This window comes from Staurois parvus, unplaced genomic scaffold (assembly GCF_062004578.1).
Source record: "Staurois parvus isolate SC_StPar_1 unplaced genomic scaffold, SC_StPar_1.0 ptg001156l, whole genome shotgun sequence".
In the NCBI taxonomy this organism is placed as follows: Eukaryota; Metazoa; Chordata; class Amphibia; order Anura; family Ranidae; genus Staurois; species Staurois parvus.
In genome coordinates, this window is record NW_028318952.1 from 118,093 (window position 1) to 142,500 (window position 24,408).

At 43.3% G+C, this 24,408-nt stretch overlaps 1 protein-coding gene across 8 annotated transcripts in view; it reads right to left on the reverse strand.

Annotated features, from left to right (window-relative positions):
• The window catches only part of MOK (MOK protein kinase), a 47,089-nt gene that overhangs the window by 19,529 nt on the left and 3,152 nt on the right, over window positions 1-24,408 (reverse strand). For all 8 annotated transcript variants that reach the window (XM_089659424.1, XM_089659423.1, XM_089659420.1 and 5 more), the window contains exons 2-5: window positions 19,759-19,873; window positions 17,876-17,965; window positions 17,612-17,682; window positions 2,531-2,609 (exon numbers count right to left, since the gene is read on the reverse strand). In XM_089659424.1, the coding sequence (XP_089515550.1) occupies window positions 2,531-2,609; window positions 17,612-17,682; window positions 17,876-17,965; window positions 19,759-19,873 (355 nt within the window). The remainder of the gene's footprint in view (window positions 1-2,530; window positions 2,610-17,611; window positions 17,683-17,875; window positions 17,966-19,758; window positions 19,874-24,408) is intronic.

Sequence of the window (24,408 nt, forward strand, 5' to 3'; positions counted from 1 at the left end):
TTGTAGGTCTCGGGAACCCTGGTAAAATTAAGTAATTGGTGGTCAGTGAGAAGAATGCATCCATTACATTGGTGGTCAGTGGTAATAATGTCCCTTACATTGGTGGTCAAAATGCTCCTTACAGTGGGGGTCAGTGGGAAGAATGCTTCTTACAGTGGGGGTCAGTGGGAAGAATGCTTCTTACATTGGGGGTCAGTGGGAAGAATGCCCCTTATATTGGGGGTCAGTGGGAAAAATGCTCCTTACATTGGTGGTCAATGGGAAGAATGCTCCTTACACTCGGGGTCAGTGGGAAGAATGCTCCTTACATTGGGTTCAGTGGGAAGAATGCTTCTTACATTGGGGTCAGTGGGAAGAATGTCCTCCTTACATTGGGGGTCAGTAGGAAGAATGTCCTCCTTACATTGGTGATCAGTGGGAAAAATGTCCTCCTTACATTGGTGATCAGTGGGAAGAATGGCCCTTACAATGGGGGTCAGTGGGAAGAATGTCCCTTACATTAGAGGTCAGTGGGAAGAATGCTCCTTACATTGGTGATAAGTGGGAAGAATGCTCCTTACATTGGTGGTCAGTGGGAAGAATGTCCCTTACATTGGTGGTCAGTGGGAAGAATGTCCCTTACATTGGTGATCAGTGGGAAGAATGTCCCTTACACTGGTGATCAGTGGGAAGACTGTCCCTTACATTGGTGGTCAGTGGGAAGAATGCTCCTTACACTGGTGGTCAGTGGGAAGAATGTCCCTTACATTGGAGGTCAGTGGGAAGAATGCTGAATGTTGACTCTGACAGGTAATGTTGGACCCAGTAAAAAGTTCATAAGATGATAATCGTTGTTAAGATTCCATCCGCAGCGATGCTTAAGTGCTTGTGCTTTGAAGGTATAGTAAAATCGCGCACTCACCAGATGTGCATTGAACATGTGCATATAAATATATCCTCAGAGGTCCTCTTTAGGGAACGGGATATGCCGGGCATAAGGATAACCTCCCTCTGGGTAGTAAACAGCACAGCAGAAGCTCCTGCATTGTATGGTAATCAGCTCAGCCAGAGGTCCCCTTTAAAGGACGGATAGGTTTGCAGCCTGTGTTAGAGGGACTCCCTCCTCTGGATACTGGAATGGGCCAAACTCAAGTAATAGGCTCTGAAAATCAGTAGTTGAATCAGGGAGATGAATCAACCACAACCCAAGGAACCCCTTACAACTTCTGGAGGACCCTGGTTGAAAATGGCTGATATAGATTGGCCATATATAGACTTTAAAGCAGGGGTGTCAAAACTTTTTTCAAAGAGGGCCAGATTGGATGAAGTGAACATGGTGGAGGGCTGAACATTTTTCCGAACATTCTTTGAACCATTACAATTAAATGCAAATAAATTATTTTATGCCAAGTTAATTGCAAACGACATACTTTTCATTTCATAACATTAAGATCAACTGACAGCTGAGTTTTCACAATGTATTGAAAATAAATTTTAAAAAAACTTACCTGCACTAATGTGAAGGGTGAAAAAGGTAGCTGGAGCTGAAGTCTCTGCTCGGCAGCCGGGAGGGGAAGAGAAACACACTTCACGCTGGAAGCCCGGCCCTGACGTCACCGCCCTCTGTCGCTCCCAGCGCGGCACAGTCACGCATGCGCACTGCTCTCAAGCAGAAGACTGTCTGCCACAGAAGGGAGGGCCATGCGACAGCCGCATTTACACAGACCAGGGAGAACGCGCCGCAGTCAGGCATGCGCACTGCCCTCTGGTCTCAAGCAGAAGACTGTCTGCCATAGAAGGGAGGGCCGTGGGAGGGCCACATTACACAGAGCAGGGAGGGCTGTTGGAGGGCCGTATTAAACCGACCCCCGGGCCGTAAATGGCCCGCGGGCCGGACTTTGGACATGCCTGCTTTAAAGTGTATCATTAAAGGACAGAAACAGTAAACTTTAAGTAGCAAAGATGTTTCCCATAGTCCATTGCTCACGCCACCATACCATCTAGGACAGTGGTTCTCAACCTTCCTAATGCCGTGACCCTTTAATACAGTTCCTCATGTTGTGGTGACCCCCAACCATAACATTATTTACCCAGTAATTATAATTCATGAGTGTCGTTTTACCTCCAATACTGCTGCTTTCAACACAGTAGCTGCTTTTAACAGAGTAGCTGCTTTCAACACAGCAGCTGCTTTCTACACAGTAGCTGCTCTTTACACATCAGAAATATGTTTTTCTGATGGTCTTAGGGGACCCCTGTGAAAGGGTCGTTTGACCCCCAAAGGGGTCGCGACCCACAGGTTGAGAACCACTGATCTAGGACATAATCCCTGCTCTAGAGATATTAGTTCTGTTCAACCAGAAGAGGCAGCTGGAAGAATCTGGAAATTCACAGGTAACAGGTTACTTATGTTACTGTTCTATAACATGTAATGTCTGAGATTGCTTTTGGCAGGAAACCTGAAGGACACAAAGTACATCTCATCTATCACATCCCAGATGTACAACCCAGACTTCTACGTAACCATCAAATCCCGTGCAATCCAGCCTACCTGTGAATGTGTTCCAAGGACTTGCACAGTTGGTACATATAATTACGGATTTTATTTTCTGATAATGGGTGTCTTCGCTCTGCAAGATGGAAGCAAAATGAGAATCAGAAGGAGCTTTGGAGACATCTTTGAAACAAAAATTTTACGGACACCAACCTATACTATATATTAAAAAAAATATGAACAATACAAACAAGAATAAAGTATCTGAACTTGCCTTTGTGTAAGAATTGTGCATAACTTAATTCTGACCTCCGGCCTTCTCTTCAGGCTTGCACAGTTGTACAGGTTCCACTCCTGTACTAAAATTGCTTACTTTGATTTCACTGCACACTGTGAACTTAGCACATTGTACATTAGAAGCTGCAGCAAATCAGATAGAGTCCCCCCCCCCCCCCTCATTTCTTAGCTGGAGGACATCTAACACTTTCCACCTCAGCTTGACAGTCCTTGGCCCACCCTTTTATTCATTAGATTTCATCACATGTGGGCATCACCTAAGGTAGGCTGCTGATTTCAGAAAACTATGTACAGTCTCTCCCAACAGCCACAATCTGCCTGAATTGCATAGAGAAGCAAAGAGAGTCTAAAACAAGGTATGTAATGAAAACAATAAAGATTTTATTTACAATTTCATAAGCATGTCAATGAAGGGGGAGGGGTGAACCAGAGCAGCCAAAATAGCAATGATTTGCAGTGCTCCTCCCGGTATCCTAAAGTGAGGAATAATCCACTTATTTTTGGGATCTGTGATAATTGGTACCGGTATATACCTTCTTCTTCTAAGAGGGCTCTACTCTGCTTCACTCTGGTTTGTTGGAGGGCTTTTGGGTTCCTTGTTGCCCACTTTGCTGTAACCCGTCAGGTTATATGTTCTTCCTATTAAATCAGTAGTAGACACCGCATGGTCACTTGTACCTACAGGAAAGCCTTGTATTAATGCTCACCTGTAGGTACAATGAATATCTTTTAAACATGCAAAGTTTAGGAGATGTTCTCTAGTTTTGCAGCCGGTGACATTGCTGGTGTGTGCACACAGTGCTCTGCATCGACAACATTCTGCTTATGTTGTGAATAAGAAAAGGGCGCCTCTAAGTGTAGACATTTAAAAGGATTTATTGTACACAGACAATTGGCAACTCACATAAAAGCAGATTTCAAAAGCACATCTGTATCCATCAAAAGAATGGATGTCTGCAGTGTAAATTCATCTAAACGCCATGGTCCTGCTTGTTTTAGTTTCAGGAAGCCGGCCGCAAGATGGAGAGGATCTGAGGGCCAGGGCTGGAACGCTCGTGGAGTACAACATGATGCGTATGACATCACTCGACGTAATGCGACACGTTTCCTGAGCAAGTGTACGATCCAAACGCACACGTTCCTGCGTAAAAAATGGCTGTGTGTATAAGTGGGTGCTGCAGCGACCGTCAGCTGGAACCGAACAGAATCAGCGAGGGAGAATGTCACCAGCACACCGAGGATCACCAATACGGGTCCAAAGGTTCTAATGAACGATCACATAGTTACAGCAAGGCAACGTTTCGGAGTCTCGCAGGACCCCTTCATCAGGCATGTGACCACAACGTTTCAGGATCTCGCAGGACCCCTTCATCAGGCATGTGACCACGTTTCGGAGTCTCATAGGACCCCTTCATCAGGCATGTGACCACGTTTCGGAGTCTCGCAGGACCCCTTCATCAGGCATGTGACCACAACGTTTCAGGGTCTCGCAGGACCCCTTCATCAGGCATGTGAACACAACGTTTCAGGGTCTCGCAAGACCCCTTCATCAGGCATGTGACCACAACGTTTCAGGGTCTCGCAAGACCCCTTCATCAGGCATGTGACCACAATGTTTCGGAGTCTCGCAGGACCCCTTTATTAGGCATGTGACCACGTTTCGGAGTCTCGCAGGACCCCTTCATCAGGCATGTGACCACGTTTCGGAGTCTCGCAGGACCCCTTCATCAGGCATGTGACCACAATGTTTCAGAGTCTCGCAGGACCCCTTCATCAGGCATGTGACCACGTTTCGGAGTCTCGCAGGACCCCTTCATCAGGCATGTGACCACGTTTCGGAGTCTCGCAGGACTCCTTCATCAGGCATGTGACCACTTTTCGGAGTCTCGCAGGACCCCTTCATCAGGCATGTGACCACAACGTTTCGAAGTTTTGCAGGACCCCTTCATCAGGCATGTGACCATGTTTCAGAGTCTCGCAGGACCCCTTCATCAGGCATGTGACAACGTTTTGGAGTCTCACAGGACCCCTTCATCAGGCATGTGACCACGTTTCGAAGTCTCGCAGGACCCTTTCATCAGGCATGTGACCACGTTTCGGAGTCTCGCAGGACCCCTTCATCAGGCATGTGACCACAAGTTTCAGAGTCTCGCAGGACCCCTTCATCAGGCATGTGACCACGTTTCGGAGTCTCGCAGGACCCCTTCATCAGGCATGTGACCACAACGTTTCGGAGTCTCGCAGGACCCTTTCATCAGGCATGTGACCACAATGTTTCGGAGTCTCGCAGGACCCCTTCATCAGGCATGTGACCACTTTTCAGAGTCTCGCAGGACCCCTTCATCAGGCATGTGACCACAACGTTTCGGAGTCTCGCAGGACCCCTTCATCAGGCATGTGACAACGTTTCGGAGTCTTGCAGGACCCCTTCATCAGGCATGTGACCACATTTCGGAGTCTTGCAGGACCCCTTCATCAGGCATGTGACCACGTTTCGGAGTCTCGCAGGACCCCTTCATCAGGCATGTGACCACAACGTTTTGGAGTCTCGCAGGACCCCTTCATCAGGCATGTGACCACGTTTCGGAGTCTCGCAGGACCCCTTCATCAGGCATGTGACCACAATGTTTCGGAGTCTCGCAGGACCCCTTCATCAGGCATGTAACCACTTTTCGGAGTCTCACAGGACCCCTTCATCAGGCATGTGACCACAACGTTTCGAAGTTTCGCAGGACCCCTTCATCAGGCATGTGACCTAATCAAATGCCTGATGAAGGGGTCCTGCGAGACTCCAAAACGTTGCCTTGCTGTAACTATGTGATCGTTTATTAAAACTTTTGGACCCATATTGGTGATCCTCGGTGTGCTGGTGACATTCTCCCTTACATTTCCTGAGCATGCGCACTGCACATGTACTGACAGGTGTGCTGCTTTCTCAAGCTAATGGAGAGGAATTGATGGAGCCTTCATATATGTTTATAGAGGCCGATGCTCCTGAACTTTTAAAGGGGCAACAATACTATTGCACGGAACTTGTTTGCACAGTATAATACAACAATAAAAACAGTATTAGCATTATATGGAACAACAATATCTTTTTTTTTTTTTACATTAAACACATCTCTTTCAACAGTGACTGAATATATACATACTGTATTTAAAAAAAACTATTATCACAAGATAGAGGTGGATCTAAAAGATACGTGATATTTTTTGGGGGGGGGGTTTGAAAGGTGTATATGTACGGGAAGAAAAAAAACACCACAATTATTGTGCATTTCAAGCGATAAATGTAAAGAACTGCTGATTGATACTAATGATATGTTAAAGACGACTAATACAAAGCAATTTCTAATACATGTGTAAAAAAAAAAGCACGAATCTGTAATGTAAAAACTATATATATATGTATACTGTAGCAGGGGCGGACTGACCATTTGGAAACTCAGGCACTGCCCGAGGGGCTGGGGTCAGTAGGGGGCCCCATGAGATGCCCCTGGTACCTTTTTCATAGGCTTTTTTGAGTTTGGGCAAGGACACAGGGGCCCCATGATCCCCTATTGCCCGGGGACCCCATGAGTTGTCAGTCCGCCCCTGTACCGTAGTATATATATATATATATATATATAAATACATTTTGGATGAAAAGAACCTAAGGAATTGCACAGTTATATACTAACTGATCACAGCTTGTGGACCAACCAACCCCGATGTTCATAAGTCACTCCCATTGGTTGGTTGGTCATACCAATACAAACAAAACAAATAAACATGAGAATGCCTAAACATTTGTAATTGCAACAATTTTCTTGGAAGATACCCACATAAACAGTACGGGCTCCAAAGAATCTCCAAACAGTCTTTCTCAACCTTTTCAAGACAGAGGAACCTCTAAGATAACTTTCAAGCCTCGGGGAACACCTGATAAAAAGACTATATCTACAACTCAGGATACATCAATGTGATGATCAGCGGGAAGAATGCTCCTTATACGTGTGGTTATTGGGAAGAATTACACCCTTACAGAGAGCTAAAAAGATCAATGGTGTCAATGGGAACTTATTTGAGAGGCAGAAATTGTTAATTGCTATAGGAACCCCAAACAACCTCTGAAGGAACCCTGGTTAGGAAACCCTGATCTAAAACATGCAGTTTCACATACTATCCCTGGTGGGAATAAATCTCAGGACCCCAGCATGCAAGGCGCCCCTCATTCTCATCTCAGAATGTTGGGAGGTATGGCATTGCACATTGATTACATTGCAGAAGCCGCTGTACAAGCCAACATAATGTTATCCTTGGAAAATAGAAAGCATTTCTGATGTACTTTCACAGGCAATAATAAAATGCTCTTATATGTACAGTGTAATAAACGCTAGAGCTGTTGTATGAGGTTTATATATAGTCCCTTTACAATATATATATATATCTGCTACATTCATAGAAATATGATGGCCTGGGTTCACTTAACATTAATCGCCAAGTCTACAGACTTAGAAAACTGGCTAAAAGATCGTATTCAGAGAGTAGTGGTTAATGATTCATACTCTGAATGGTTTCGGGGTGTCAGTGGTGTACCCCAAGGTTCAGTGTTGGGACCCTTACTTTTTAATATATTTATAAACAATATGGGGTCTGGGATTATAAATCCCATTTCAGTCTTTGCAGATGACACCAAGCTGTGCCGGGGAATAACGTCCTTACAGGATGTCTCCAACTTACAAGCCGACCTCAATGCTCTGTGTAATTGGGCAACTATGTGGCAAATGAGGTTTAATGTTGATAAATGTAAGGTTCTGCACTTGGGGGCTAAGAATATGCATGCATCATACATACTAGGGGGGGGGGTACAACTGGGGGAATCAATGGTGGAGAAAGATCTGGGGGTTCTGGTAGGTCACAAGCTCAATAATGGCAGCAATGCCAAGCTGGGGGTTCTAAAGCGAGCAAAATCCTCTCTTGTATTAAAATAGGTATAGACTCCAGAGAGAGAGATATCATATTACACCCCCCCCCCGGTACAAATCATTAGTAAGACCTCATCTGGAATATGCAGTTCAGTTTTGGGCACCAATTCACAAAAAGAACATTGGGGAACTGGAGAAAGTACAGAGAAGGGCAACCAAACTGATAAGAGGCATGGAGGAGATCAGCTATGAAGAAAGATTAGAGGAACTGAATTTATTCTCTCTTGAGAAGAGGAGATTAAGGGGGATATGATCTCCATGTATAATACATAAGGGGGGATATGATCACCATGTATAATACATAAGGGGGGATATGATCTCCATGTATAATACATAAGGGGGGATATGATCTCCATGTATAATACATAAGGGGGGGATATGATCTCCATGTATAATACATAAGGGGGGATATGATCACCATGTATAATACATAAGGGGGGATATGGTCTCCATGTATAATACATAAGGGGGGATATGATCTCCATGTATAATACATAAGGGGGATATGATCTCCATGTATAATACATAAGGGGGGATATGGTCTCCATGTATAATACATAAGGGGGGATATGATCTCCATGTATAATACATAAGGGGGGATATGATCTCCATGTATAATACATAAGGGGGGATATGATCTCCATGTATAATACATAAGGGGGGATATGATCTCCATGTATAATACATAAGGGGGGGATATGATCTCCATGTATAATACATAAGGGGGGATATGGTCTCCATGTATAATACATAAGGGGGGATATGATCACCATGTATAATACATAAGGGGGGATATGATCTCCATGTATAATACATAAGGGGGGGATATGATCTCCATGTATAATACATAAGGGGGGATATGGTCTCCATGTATAATACATAAGGGGGGATATGATCACCATGTATAATACATAAGGGGGGATATGATCTCCATGTATAATACATAAGGGGGGATATGATCTCCATGTATAATACATAAGGGGGATATGATCAACATGTATAATACATAAGGGGGGATATGATCTCCATGTATAATACATAAGGGGGGATATGATCTCCATGTATAATACATAAGGGGGGATATGATCACCATGTATATTACATAAGGGGGGATATGATCTCCATGTATAATACATAAGGGGGGATATGATCACCATGTATAATACATAAGGGGGGATATGATCTCCATGTATAATACATAAGGGGGATATGATCTCCATGTATAATACATAAGGGGGGATATGATCTCCATGTATAATACATAAGGGGGGATATGATCAACATGTATAATACATAAGGAGGGATATGATCTCCATGTATAATACATAAGGGGGATATGATCTCCATGTATAATACATAAGGGGGGATATGATCACCATGTATAATACATAAGGGGGGGGTAAGGGGGGGATATGATCTCCATGTATAATACATAAGGGGGGATATGATCACCATGTATAATGCATAAAGGGGGATATGATCTCCATATATAATACATAAGGGGGGTAAGGGGGGGATATGATCTCCATGTATAATACATAAGGGGGATATGATCTCCATGTACAATACATAAGGGGGATATGATCTCCATATATAATACATAAGGGGGGTAAGGGGGGGATATAATCTCCATGTATAATACATAAGGGGGATATGATCTCCATGTACAATACATAAGGGGGGCTATGATCACCATGTATAATACATAAGGGGGGATATGATCACCATGTATAATACATAAGGGGGGATATGATCCCCATGTATAATACATAAGGGGGGATATGATCTCCATGTATAATACATAAGGGGGATATGATCTCCATGTATAATACATAAGGGGGGATATGATCTCCATGTATAATACATAAGGGAGGATACAATCTCCATGTATAATAGATAAGGGGGGATACGATCTCCATGTATAATACATAAGGGGGGATATGATCTCCATGTATAATACATAAGGGGGGATATGATCTCTATGTATAATACATAAGGGGGATATGATCTCCATGTATAATACATAAGGGGGGATATGATCAACATGTATAATACATAAGGGGGGATATGATCTCCATGTATAATACATAAGGGGGATATGATCTCCATGTATAATACATAAGGGGGGATATGATCACCATGTATAATACATAAGGGGGGATATGATCTCCATGTATAATACATAAGGGGGGGTAAGGGGGGGATATGATCTCCATGTATAATACATAAGGGGGGATATGATCACCATGTATAATGCATAAAGGGGGATATGATCTCCATATATAATACATAAGGGGGGTAAGGGGGGGATATGATCTCCATGTATAATACATAAGGGGGATATGATCTCCATGTACAATACATAAGGGGGGCTATGATCACCATGTATAATACATAAGGGGGGATATGATCACCATGTATAATACATAAGGGGGGATATGATCACCATGTATAATACATAAGGGGGATATGATCTCCATGTATAATACATAAGGGGGGATATGATCTCCATGTATAATACATAAGGGGGATATGATCTCCATGTATATTACATAAGGGGGGATATGATCTCCATGTATAATACATAAGGGGGGATATGATCTCCATGTATAATACATAAGGGGGGATATGATCAACATGTATAATACATAAGGGGGGATATGATCTCCATGTATAATACATAAGGGGGGATATGATCTCCATGTATAATACATAAGGGGGATATGATCTCCATGTATAATACATAAGGGGGGATATGATCTCCATGTATAATACATAAGGGAGGATACGATCTCCATGTATAATAGATAAGGGGGGATATGATCTCCATGTATAATAGATAAGGGGGGATATGATCTCCATGTATAATACATGAGGGGGGATATGATCACCATGTATAATACATAGGGGGGGATATGATCTCCATGTATAATACATAAGGGGGGATATGATCTCCATGTATAATACATAAGGGGGATATGATCTCCATGTATAATACATAAGGGGGGATATGATCTCCATGTATAATACATAAGGGGGGATATGATCTCCATGTATAATACATAAGGGGGATATGATCTCCATGTATAATACATAAGGGGGGATATGATCTCCATGTATAATACATAAGGGGGATATGATCTCCATGTATAATACATAAGGGGGGATATGATCTCCATGTATAATACATAAGGGGGGGGGGGTAAGGGGGGGATATGATCTCCATGTATAATACATAAGGGGGGATATGATCACCATGTATAATACATAAAGGGGGATATGATCTCCATGTATAATACATAAGGGGGGTAAGGGGGGGATATGATCTCCATGTATAATACATAAGGGGGATATGATCTCCATGTACAATACATAAGGGGGGCTATGATCACCATGTATAATACATAAGGGGGGATATGATCACCATGTATAATACATAAGGGGGGATATGATCACCATGTATAATACATAAGGGGGGATATGATCACCATGTATAATACATAAGGGGGGATATGATCTCCATGTATAATACATAAGGGGGGATATGATCTCCATGTATAATACATAAGGGGGGATATGATCTCCATGTATAATACATAAGGGGGGATATGATCTCCATGTATAATACATAAGGGGGGATATGATCTCCATGTATAATACATAAGGGGGGGATATGATCTCCATGTATAATATATAAGGGGGGATATGATCTCCATGTATAAATACATCAGTGGTTCATATAGTGAACTCAGTGTAGAGTTATTCCCCCTGAGGTCATCACAGAGGACAAGGGGGCACTCTTTACGTCTGGAGAAAAAGAAATTTAATCTCCAAACACGGAAAGGTTTCTTCACAGTAAGAGCTGTGAAAATGTGGAATAGACTCCCTCAAGAGTTGGTTTCTGGCCAGCTCAGTGGATTGCTTTAAAAAAGTCCTGGATTCTTTCTTGGATACACAGAATATAACTGGATATAACATTTATATGTAAAGTTGATCCAGGGAATATCCTATTGCCTCTCTGGGGATCAGGAAGGATTTTTTCCCTTGCAGGAGCAAATTGGATCATGCTTTGCTGGGTTTTTTTTTGCCTTCCTGTGGATCAACTGTGGGTGTAGGATTATAACGTTTTTTTTTTTTTCAATAGTTGAACTGAATGAACTTTTGTCTTTTTTCAGTCAGACTAACTATGTAACTATGTACAGCTTGTCCACAGTTCTAGGAATCGCACAGAAAGTAACAGGTCTCCATTCACAAATAAAATTGGTGAATGATTAACTCACAACAGGTCCTTCCCTATTCTCAGAGCAAACAATCGGAGAGGAACAGAGGGCACCACAATGCGATCTCACGGCAAAGAGCTTCCAGGTTTCCAGGATAAACATGTACAACCATTGAATTCAGTTTTCTCTGCACACCAGCAGCTGTTCTGTACATAGCAACAGAATGGAACGTGACATGACATAGGAAAAACCTAATTGTTGTCATTTATAGCCTTTTTCAGTATAAAAATGGTGGAGTGTGTAATAGTAATGTGTAAAGCACAGGAACCCATAGAAACACATTTTATTTGAAGTAGATGAAGAGGACCCAGCAGGGAGACTTTTGGAAAAAAAGGCTGAAGGCTCTGGGCAGGGCTGTACTGTGAAGATTGTTGGAAAGGGGACAGAGGTAAGTATTAGACCAGAAGGGCTCCACTTAGAGGAGTGGATGCATGCCTTAAAGGGCAACAAACACCCAAGCAACCGTTGTCCCTTAACCCTTCCACTGCCACTGTCATAATTATCACAACACTATATAGCAAGAGCATCTGGGAGTAAGAAGATGAAAGTCATACTCTGTTTATCAGCTCATCTTGATACTTTATTGTGTTAGCAATAAGGTGGCTGCATACTTGCTGTCTCTACCCAGAGAAAAACCACAATCCCTAAATGTGTTTTACCCCAGTGGGTTGTTCACAGGGACAGAATAGCTCATTTAAAATGGTCTGTTGCAAAGTGGAAAACTGTTCTGTAGTCAGGAAAATCGAAATCTGACACTTTTTTTTGGCAACCATGGATGCCATGTCCTGTGGACTAAAGAGTAGAGGGACCTTCCAGCGCTGTCGGGGAAAACCCACACTTAAGGGATTCAATAACATTTTGAGTGGTAAAGCCAGATTGAAAAGTAGATGTATTTATTATACAAGCAAGTAGTTTGACCTACATACAGGTACAGCAGCAAAATGCATAGTGTTGGATTCAGAGGTATTGCTCTAAGGCAGGCCATAGAAGGGTCGAAAATCAGCCGATTTTTCGGCCGAAAAAAAAATCGGACGATTTTCGCACCGTTTTTTGGGTTAATTGGATGGCTGTTTTTCTGGATTTTGGCACAATTTTTTAATTGGTAAAGTTCGAAACAAATCGGCTGATTTTCGCAGCAATGATGGGCAAATTGGCCGATCTTTTTACCGATAAAAAATCTGCGCATGAGCCGTGACCTGCAAGAAAAAGAAGAAAAAGTAGAATTCCAGTCCGCTTTTATATTTGACATAAAAAAGTATTGCGGTTGCAACAATGTATCTAATTGTATCTGAATAAAAACAGCTGTATCTGAAATGGAAACAAATAGATACAATGTTGCAACTGCTATACTTTTTAATGTCAAATATAATAGCAGAGTTCTCTGCAGGGACAGAAGTAATTAAATGCCGGCTGTAGACGGGACGAAAATCAGACGATTTTTTTTACCGTTGGTGGAAACGTCGGCCTATTGAACGACCGATTTTTCGTTTAAAAAAACGTCCGGTTTTCGACCCATCTATGGCCTGCATAACTGTTGCGAAATCTAATACAATTTATATGTACTAAGATGGGTGGGAACCTAACTATCTGACTTTGTTTGAAGTTCCATCTATGTCTCTGGTGGAATTTATTGAGATGGTAATGGACATTCACGCAACCATGTTATTTCCAATAGGTCTTTGAGGGAGCAATGCTTCAAAGGACAGAGCAATCTTCCCAGCTGGAGGTGTAAATAGCATTCTAACACAAGAATTACAGATCTTACTCAATAACAGTGTATTTTGTTTTTGTGTTGTTCTTGGCAACACAATAACCCCCCCCCCCATCCAAAAAGAGAGAGAGATACAGAGGGGGATAGAGAGAGAGGGAGGGAGGGGGAGAGAGAGGGAGGGAGGGATGGGGAAAGAGAGAGGGGGAGAGAGAGGGGGGGAGAGTGAGAGAGGGTTAGGGGGGGGAGGAGAGGGAGAAATAGGTGAGAGAGAAATAGGAGGGAGGGGGAGAAATAGGAGGGAGAGAAAGGGGAGAGAGAGAGCATGAGAGATGTCCCAGGTTGAAAAATATGAATGGCATGTCCATCCTTCCACCTTTCCTGCCAGAAAACAAGGCTGCCACACACATTTTACCTTTCTGATGAAATGATTCCCCAGACTCTTGTACCGTTATTGTTTGCGATTGGATGGGTGTGACAACTAACCAGGCAAAAAGCAGACTATTTAATCACTTTTGGGTGCAGGTGGTGTAATGTCCTGCACCACATTTCCCAACAACTAAGTCACTGCCTCTTCTATATCAATCCGCCATGCAGACCGGGACTTTATTTGAATTGTCCAGACATGTAGTGCAGATCATTACTTTGCCTGCACATGAAAGTGATTAAAAAGTCCACTTGGCTGGGCAAAGTTTTTTTTTTTTTATTGTCACAAATTGCCCAGGGTCCCCTCTCTGCCTCCATCCCCCCCACTGCTGAATTTGTCGCCCAGAACTGGAGGACCTGGAGAGGAGTAGGAGCACTTTGCACTGCACAGCATCTGTAGCAGCCTGGGGGGGGGGGGGGGGAGTGGGCGCCGTAACCCCTCCCCACCTGTCCCCTTGAAATATGCCGCCCAAGGCAAACGCCTAATTTGCCTCACACTAAATAGGTCCCTGCACACTAAGACTTCTAATAATAAAATATACATCCAATATATCTGCTTAATCAAAACTAAATGTTTGATAAATAAAAATGGCTGTTTCACTTTCCCCCACAGTGCTCTGGCAAAGCTGGCATCTCTGATAGTATGGAGGTGCATTAGCACGTATGGAATGGGTAGCTTGGATATCTGGGAAGGCACCATGAATGCTGAAAGATATATCCAGGTTTTAGTGCAGCATATGTTCCCATCCAGACAATGCCTTTTTTTTTAATGCCTTCATATTTCAGCAGGACAATGCTATGGCATGGCTTCATAGTAGAAGAGTTTAGGTGCTTAACAGGCCTGCCTGCAGTCCAGACCTTTCACCCAATGCAAATATCTGGTGCATCTTGAAACAAAAAATGTGACAATCAAGACCCAGGACTGTTGATCAGTTAGAATCCTTTTTCAGGCAGGAATGGGACAATATTCCTATCCCAGAATGCCAGCAACCGGTCTTCTCAGCTCCCAGATGTTTACAGAGTGTTGCTAAAAAGAGGGGAGGGGATGCTTCATCATGGTAAGCATGGCTCAGTCCCAATTTTTTTGAGACTTGTTGTCATCAATTTCAAAATTACCTCTTTTTTTTTTTTCTTAAAATAGTACATTTTCTCAGTTTAAACATTTGATATGTTTTCTATTTTCTTTTGTGAATAAAATATGGTTTCATGAATTATTGCATTCTGCTTATATGTAGATTTTACATGGCGTCCCAAATTTTATTGGGAATTGGGGTTGCATATTGCGAGAAGCTCACAGTGTGCAGTGAGTAAGCATTTTCAGTACTGGAGAGTAGCCAGTATAACTATGCAAGACTGAAAAGAATGAGCTCTGATTTAAAGGATTAGTTTACCTTTTTGAGAAAAAATAATAAATGCACATATTTTTGCAGGGGGGGGGGGGGGAATGTGCATTTATTATTTATTCCTTAAGGAGCCTGGAAAGGATTGTACCCGTAATCAGTGGATCAGGGGTGCAATGACAAACCCTGCAGCTTTCTGCCCATACCTTCATACGGGCTGACTGTTTACAAGCCGACAATGGCTGACAGTAGTTGTAGTTCAGGGGCGGACTGAAAACTCATGGGGCCCCCGGGCAATAGGGGATCATGGGGCCCCTGTGTCCTTGCTCAAATTCAAAAAAGCCTATGAAAAAGGTACCAGGGGCATCTCATGGGGCCCCCTACTGACCCCGGGCCCTCGGGCAATGCCCGAGTTTCCAAATGGTCAGTCTGCCCCTGTTGTAGTTTGCGCATGCACAGGAAACTGTGATTGAATGCCATGGACGCATGAGCGAAGCCCAACACGGCCACATTATTTTCAAATAGTGACATTGGACATGGGGAGAAGATCCCGAGCTCCCTGTCACAAGGTGCAGACAGGGGAAGAGGCTGCAACCGCTGGAACATGGTCCACCCTGACCCCAGGTTCACACCTAAGCAATTTCCGCAGCGTTTTGCAGACATGCACTACAGTACATTTAAGATGATTTCCTATGGGACACGTTCATATCTCCGCGTCTTCACCCGGGCATTTTTTGGAAAGGGTCAAGGACTTTTTTAAATGCAAAAAGCTGCATTTTGGTTCTATAGAATTCAATGGAAACGCTGCAGAAAAGCATGTAGTGTGTTTTTGATGTGTTTTAATCTGCCTAGCAACAAGAAACAAAACCCCCCGCAAAACGTGTCAAAAACGCTTGTGCAAAAACGCAAAACGAACCGCAAAAAGCACTGCAGAAACAGATCAATTGCAAACTACATAGGTGTGAACCTAGCCTAAATACGGGTGGAACATGTAACGTGTTCCAAAAGGTGAACTTATCCTTTTGAACCCAATCACTAAAATCTCATACAACCTATACAATGTTAGTTCAAAGTCATTTCCAATATTCTTAAATCTGCAGCTTTCATTATAAAATAATACCTGCTGATCTTCCCATGAAGGTCCATGTTCAGGTACTTATAGGGTGACAACACTAGGTCCCTGTGTTCCTGTATTGTCACCTTATCACATGGGCATTTGATGCAGACTACAAGTGGCCTGATTCAACACACATTACATGGGCATTGTACACTGTTGTCACCAGGGCTGCTGTTAGAAACCATGGGGCCCCATGCTGCCAACCTGACAGGGCCCCTCCCCCCAAAAAAAACTCAGTTTACCCTGCTTTAGTTGTGAATGAACACAGTGTGTGATCAGCACCAATCACCCATTGTGTTCATTCAGGAAAGGAATGGGCTGGTAAATGTGCCATATTTACTGGACCCTTGTAGCACCGTGGAGGTGGGGGTTTTGGGTGCGGAGGAGGGGCCCACCCATCACTCTCCCTGCCCACATCAGATTCATCCAGCTGCCTGGGTCCCCCTGGCTGGTCTGGGTCCCATACAGGAGGACTGGTGGTACCCCTAATCCACAGCCCTGGTTGTCACCACCAGGAAACCCACCCTGAGAGATGCCATGCAGCCATCACTCTAGTGCACGTGGAAAGGAAGTGGCTGCAAAGGGTAGCAGCACTGGGATAAAAAAAAAAGAAGATGATAAAGAAAAATTTGAAAACATTTTGATACATACAAATTTATTAGACTTAGGCTGGCCATACATTATACAATTTTCTTTAGATTTACCAAAAACCATATAATGGGAGGTCAAACCTAACAACACTTTCAATTGTATCCAATTAGGCAGGCCCTTGCACTACATAGTAAATCTAAAGGAAATTGGGCAGAAATTGGACAGAAAATTGTATAGTGTATGGCCAGCCTAAATGTCTTCCAGGGTTTACATCTAAGTAACCAGATCAGACATGGAATACGTAAAGCCCAATTTACATAAATCCCTGCATACGAGTTGTTGTGAGCAGGAAATGGAATTGGGTAAGCTGCAGGACAGTGCGATAAGACTTCTAATGGCGGGATTCATTTACCTCTTATCAGCTCATAGATATTCATGTCCATCAATTCACAAATCAGAGCCAGGCATCCCGATTTCCTGTCACTGGAAGACAGAAAAGCATCCAGAGTAATCCACAAAGATTATCCGTGAATCAGAACTCATATCTACAAACTGTGAAAGAGGATCACCTGCTTTTCAGATCCAAATGTAATTGAAAATGCACGTGCATTGCAACAAGAATCAACAAAAATAGAAGAGATTTCACAGAAAATAAGCAGAAAAATGGAATACGTACAAAAGCACTTCATGTAAAGCCAGGATATTCGGGTGTGGGCTCAGCCTCCTTAGCGCTTGGATTTCTCTCAGATTATTCACTTGCTCTGTGCTTGAGATATGTAATAAATAATAACAGATTGTCATTACTAGGATTTTTGTTGCATCCTTTTTTAAAATAAAATTTATAAAATAATCTCTAGCTCCCTTGTCTCCTCCTTCCATGCTCATCTCCAGGGCTTCTCCAGAGCTTCCCCCATCCTCTGGAACTCTCTACCCCAATTTATCAGACTATCGCCTACTCTGCTCACTTTTAGGCGATCTCTGAAAACCTATCTCTTCAGGGAAGCCTATTCTGCCCTCAGCTAATAATGGAATCATCTACTCTTCCTACCAGTCCATCCCCCACAGTTATTACCTTTTGTACCACTAGCCCCTCCCTCCTAGATTGTAAGCTCCAAAGAACAGGGCCCCCCTAACCCTCTTGTATTGAACTGTATTGTTGCTGTATTGTCTCCCGTTATATTGTAAAGCGCTGAACAAACTGTTGGCGCGATATAAATCCTGTATAATAATAATAATAAAATGACAAATAAATAGACGGCACACGTAGGGGATTATTGAATTGGACAGAGGAATGAACAAACTGCTAAATGTGGTGACCATGGAAAAAAAAGAATCACAATACATCATGTACAGATTTGGCTCCAAATGCACCTTTTTCTTTAATTTTGGAGGGAGCATGGAAGGGTTAGAACCTCAGGCAGGTTATTTTGTGGCCTGATTTTGAAGCCTTTTCCCTTATTACCTGTCCTAATGACAGAGGAAATAAGCAGAGCTCATTACAGGGGGAATGGCAAAAAGAGAAAATATTCAGGGATTGTCCCCAGAAGGGGGGATGCCTGGTCACCCTACTTTATACAAGACTTCTAGTTCCAATGTCTTCCTGCATAGGGTCCAAACAGAGTTTAGATACACCCCTGAACACAACAATCATTCACCAAGCTACACCCCCGAACACAACAATCATTCACCAAGCTACACCCCTGAACACAACAATCATTCACCAAGCTACACCCCCGAACACAACAATCATTCACCAAGCTACACCCCTGAACACAACAATCATTCACCAAGCTACACCCCTGAACACAACAATCATTCACCAAGCTACACCCCTGAACACAACAATCATTCACCAAGCTACACCCCTGAACACAACAATCATTCACCAAGCTACACCCCTGAACACAACAATCATTCACCAAGCTACACCCCTGAACACAACAATCATTCACCAAGCTACACCCCTGAACACAACAATCATTCACCAAGCTACACCCCTGAATACAACAATCATTCACCAAGCTACACCCCTGAACACAACAATCATTCACCGAGCTACACCCCTGAACACAACAATCATTCACCAAGCTACACCCCTGAACACAACAATCATTCACCGAGCTACACCCCTGAACACAACAATCATTCACCGAGCTACACCCCTGAATACAACAATCATTCACCGAGCTACACCCCCGAACACAACAATCATTCACCTAGCTACACCCCCGAACACAACAATCATTCACCAAGCTACACCCCCGAACACAACAATCATTCACCAAGCTACACCCCCGAACACAACAATCATTCACCAAGCTACACCCCCAAACACAACAATCATTCACCAAGCTACACCCCCGAACACAACAATCATTCACCAAGCTACACCCCCGAACACAACAATCATTCACCAAGCTACACCCCCGAACACAACAATCATTCACCAAGCTACACCCCCGAACACAACAATCATTCACCAAGCTACACCCCTGAACACAACAATCATTCACCAAGCTACACCCCCGAACACAACAATCATTCACCAAGCTGGAATACCTTTTGAAAAGTTGCTTCATCTTCTTACATGCGTAGTAGTTTCCATCTTTTAAACTTTGGGCCTTGACAACTTCCGAAAAGGTCCCTTCACCTATTTTATTAATTGTCTTATACTCTGGAATAAAAACACAAAAAAATATAAAAGGTGTGATTTTTTTTTTTTATTTAGGTCTAGGTGGTCATAGCTATACAATCAGCAAAACACCAATGTGCATAAATGGAATGCTAAGTAGAAGAAGCCAAGTATAACAGATTGCCCAGCACAGCACAAAAAAAAAACAAAACACCCCAATAAATGACAAAACTTACTTGGTCAAGCTTACAAAGCTGCAATATCTATGCACTTGTGATGCATTTATGAACACATCCAAATCATTGGTGCATTTAAAAAAATCGTCTGCCCCCACCAGACCCCTCGTGTGGAGAAAGCCTGACATTGACCAGCAATACCCCTGCCCCTTGCCTGCAGAGCTTTCCACTACTCGCTCCCCCCCCCCCCCCGTGGCGATAGAGAGTAAGACACTCATCTTCATCTCCGGATATCCCCAGGAATGAGAGTCAGGCTCTACATACACCATTAATCAGCCCACAGCCTCTCTCGGACCCCACTTGGTTCCCATGGAGCACATGTCCCTTCTTTCATCCCTTTTCATGCCCTAAAAAGAAATCCATATAGTGGGGGGTTGGGGAGGATATGATTATGGGCTTTACAATTACCTCCAAATCCTGAGAACTTCAAAGTTCTTAACCACTTGCCCTCCAGAGGATTTACCCCCCTTTGTAAAACAGAAGTGCTGGTTGGTGGTCTACAACCTCCGTATAATAGTCCAGTCACATCCGGGTTGAGAATGCCAAAACAATATGGGCCTAAAAAAGACCATAATATATAAATATAAATTGGTTAGTATTCCGCTGAAACGTGGGTATTAAAGCATGGGCTTTAAAAAAGATGTATCAGTCATGGAGACCAATATGTATGCAATCCCTCAGTAGGGAGTAAAAGGCAAACAGCTCTAACTTAGCCTGCGATAGGTTGTCGCCAATAATAGGTATAGAAACTAGTTGGCCTAGAAGAAAAAAGGAGAAAACAAGGTGCCCCCATTAGTGTGACTCCCCTCTATGTTCATAACCCCAAACCATCTATAGTATTTATCACCCCAAAGGGATGTAGTCTACCTGCAACCACAAAGAAGCCCAAAGTCTGTGGAGTCACCAATGAGGTCCACTCAGGGGTACAGGAGTCCCAAGAGGCAGTACACCGGCCCACGCCACTTATATACACTCAAACTAGGCACACCAACAATGCTCGGCGTGTGACGCAATCCTAGTCCATGCACACGCAGAGCCCATCCTGACAATTTGTGACCATGGGACTACCCACGTAGATGGGGAGAAGAAAGGATCCGGGGAGATCCAATGCTCCCCAATCCACGGGCAAACCAGTACGGCAGCCACCACCATCCCCGGGAGCACAATGGCCACAGGGGGAGTAGACGCGGGCCGGCTGGCCCAAGACACAACCGCAACCTTTTACTCCCTAGTGAGGGATTGCATACATATTGGTCTCCATGATTGATACATCTTTTCAAGCATAGAGGTAAATTCTTCTTATGGATTTGGGCCCATGCCGTAATACCCGTGTTTCAGCGGGATAACAGCCAATTTATATTTTATGGTCTTTTTTAGGCTCATATTGTTTTGGCATTATCAACCCAGATGTGGCTGGACTATTATACGGAGGTTGTAGACCACCAACCAGCACTTCTGTTTGACAATCTTTACCTGCTGATCGTCTGGGGAGTCTTGTGGGGTTTTTCACCTGCCCATAGTCTGGCTTATGCACCCCCACACCCGACAGTGGGTGCTACCCTTCTTTGTTAGCCTGGAGGGACCTGGTTCTGCTTGCGCTGGGGAGTTTATTGTCACACAATGCACAATAGCTAACTATGTACAGTGGGGATCGAAAGTTTGGGCACCCCAGCTAAAAATTTGTATTAATGTGCATAAAGAAGCCAAAGAAAGATGGAAAAATCTCCAAAAGGCATCAAATTACAGATTAGACATTCTTATAATATGTCAACAAAAGTTAGATTTTATTTCCATCATTTACACTTTCAAAATAACAGAAAACAAAAAAATGGCGTCTGCAAAAGTGGAAACAAGTTCTGTGGACCGATGAGGTTAAAATTGAACTTTTTGGCCGGAATGAGCAAAGGTACGTTTGGAGAAGAAGGGGCACAGAATTTAATGAAAAGAACCTCTGTCCAACTGTTAAGCATGGGGTTGGATCAATCATGCTTTGGGGTTGTGTTGCAGCCAGTGGCACAGGGAACATCTCACGAGTAGAAGGAAAAATGGATTCAATAAAATTTCAGCAAATTTTGGATGGTAGCTTGATGCCATCTGCGAAAAAGCTGAAGTTAAAGAGAGGATGGCTTCTACAAATGGATAATGATCCTAAACACACCTCGAAATCCACGGGGGATTACATCAAGAGGCGTAAACTGAAGGTTTTGCCATGGCCTTCACAATCTCCTGACCTCAACATAATTGAAAATCTATGGATAGACCTTAAAAGAGCAGTGCGTGACAGACAGCCCAGAAATCTCAAAGAACTGGAAGACTTTTGTAAGGAAGAATGGGCAAAGATACCTCAAACAAGAATTGAAAGACTCTTGGCTGGCTACAAAAAGCGTTTACAAGCTGTGATACTTGCCAAAGGGGGCAGTACAAGATATTAACTCTGCAGGGTGCCCAAACTTTTGCAGACGCCATTTTTTTGTTTTCTGTTATTTTGAAAGTGTAAATGATGGAAATAAAATCTAACTTTTGTTGACATATTATAAGAATGTCTAATCTGTAATTTGATGCCTTTTGGAGATTTTTCCATCTTTCCTTGGCTTCTTTATGCACATTAATACAAATTTTTAGCTGGGGTGCCCAAACTTTCGATCCCCACTGTAAGTGTTTATAAGTGTTTCTTATGTTGTATTTCTGTCTAAATTCATATATATCCATATTGTTCAAGTTTATTAATCTCAGATGCATTGCTAGCCCCTAGAGAAGCGACTTCAGTCGCAAAACGTGTCGGGCGTCTGTTGCACAGCTTGAATATTCCCCACCTTTTGAAAGAAATATACTGTCCTCACCTTCTGTACTCAACACCCTTGTTGGAACCAGTTTGTTATGGTTGGTTGGTTGTGGGAAATCAGCTGTGGTTTAAGTGTGCAATGTAATTTTAACTATATACAAGATATATTTTAGAGGTGATATGTGAATAAAGGAACATTGATTTTATCTTTTGTGTACCAAGTTTTTGTGCCTAAAAAGTCCACTCAATATCTTTTTCTCCATTACAATTAATTAGGGACGTGGCACTATGGTATAAGTTGGGTCATGACCTCCTGCCACCCGATGGTCGCCCCATTTTTCTCTTCTGGAGAAATGCACGATCCCGTTTCTCTATGTGCCACCCGGCCGCCCCTCCTAATCCATCGCTTGGTGCCCTGGGCTCCTGTATTTTCCCCCCATGGCCGGCCCCCCCTCATCTTCTGCAGCACTGCCGCCAGGTTCCCCCCTCCCTGCAGCTGCTGTGGAGCATCTGTCAGAATAGACTGTCCACAGTGCTGACAGTCCCGCGCCCCCCACCACAGAGGGGAGAGGAGAGAGAGAGAGCTGGTTCTGCCCCTCCTCCTCCCACCCTTTCCCCCTGTGTCTGCCCCGCCCACACTCCCGGGCAGGTTTGTGTCTTCCCTCCCCTTTCTTTATCTCTCTCTTTCTTTCTCTAGATCTATTCTCTCTCTCTCTTTCCTTCCTTCCTTTTCCTTCTTTTTTTCCCTCTCTCTCTCTTTTTTCTCTTTCTTTCTTTCTTAATTTCTTTCCTTCTTTTTCTCTTTCTGTCTCCTCCTTTCCCTCTTTCTTTCTTGCCTTCTTTCCTTTTTTCTCTCTCTCTCTCTCTATATATATCTTTTTCTATCTTTGTCTCTTCTTTCTTTCTCCCTCTCACTTTCTTTCTTTCTCTCTGTCTCCGCTTTCTCTCCTTCTTTCTCTCTCTCTCTCTTCTTTCTTTCTCTCTTATTTCCTTCCTTCTCTCTATTTCTCTCTCTCACTCTGTCTTCTCTTTCTCTCTTCATTTCCTTCTCTCTCTGTCTCCTCTTTCTTTCCTTTTTTCTCTCTCTCTATATCTTTTTCTATCTCTCTGTCTCCTCTTTCTTTCCTTCTCTCTTTCACTAGATCTCTTTCTTTCTCTATCTCTCTGTCTCTCCTCTCTTCCTTTCTTTCCCTCTCACCAAAATCCCCCAAAGGGGCTCCAACAAAAAAAGGGTAAAAAAAAATAAGAAAAATATAAAATTGTAAAAAATAAAATAAAAATCTAATGAAGCTAGTGGCGGAACTACCAGGGTCGCAAAGGTCACTCTTGTGACCGGGCCACCGGACTCCGAGGAAAGGGTGCATGGGCTTGGGGCTGCCCAGTCCAAAATCCCCGGACCTATTGTTTGTCCCTGTCTGGGCCTGATGGGGTTGATTTTCTAAAACTGGAGAGTGCAAAATCTGGTGCAGCCAGGGGCAGACTGACCATTTGGAAACTCGGGCACTGCCCGAGGGCCAGGGGTCAGTAGGGGGCCCCATGAGATGCCCCTAGTACCTTTT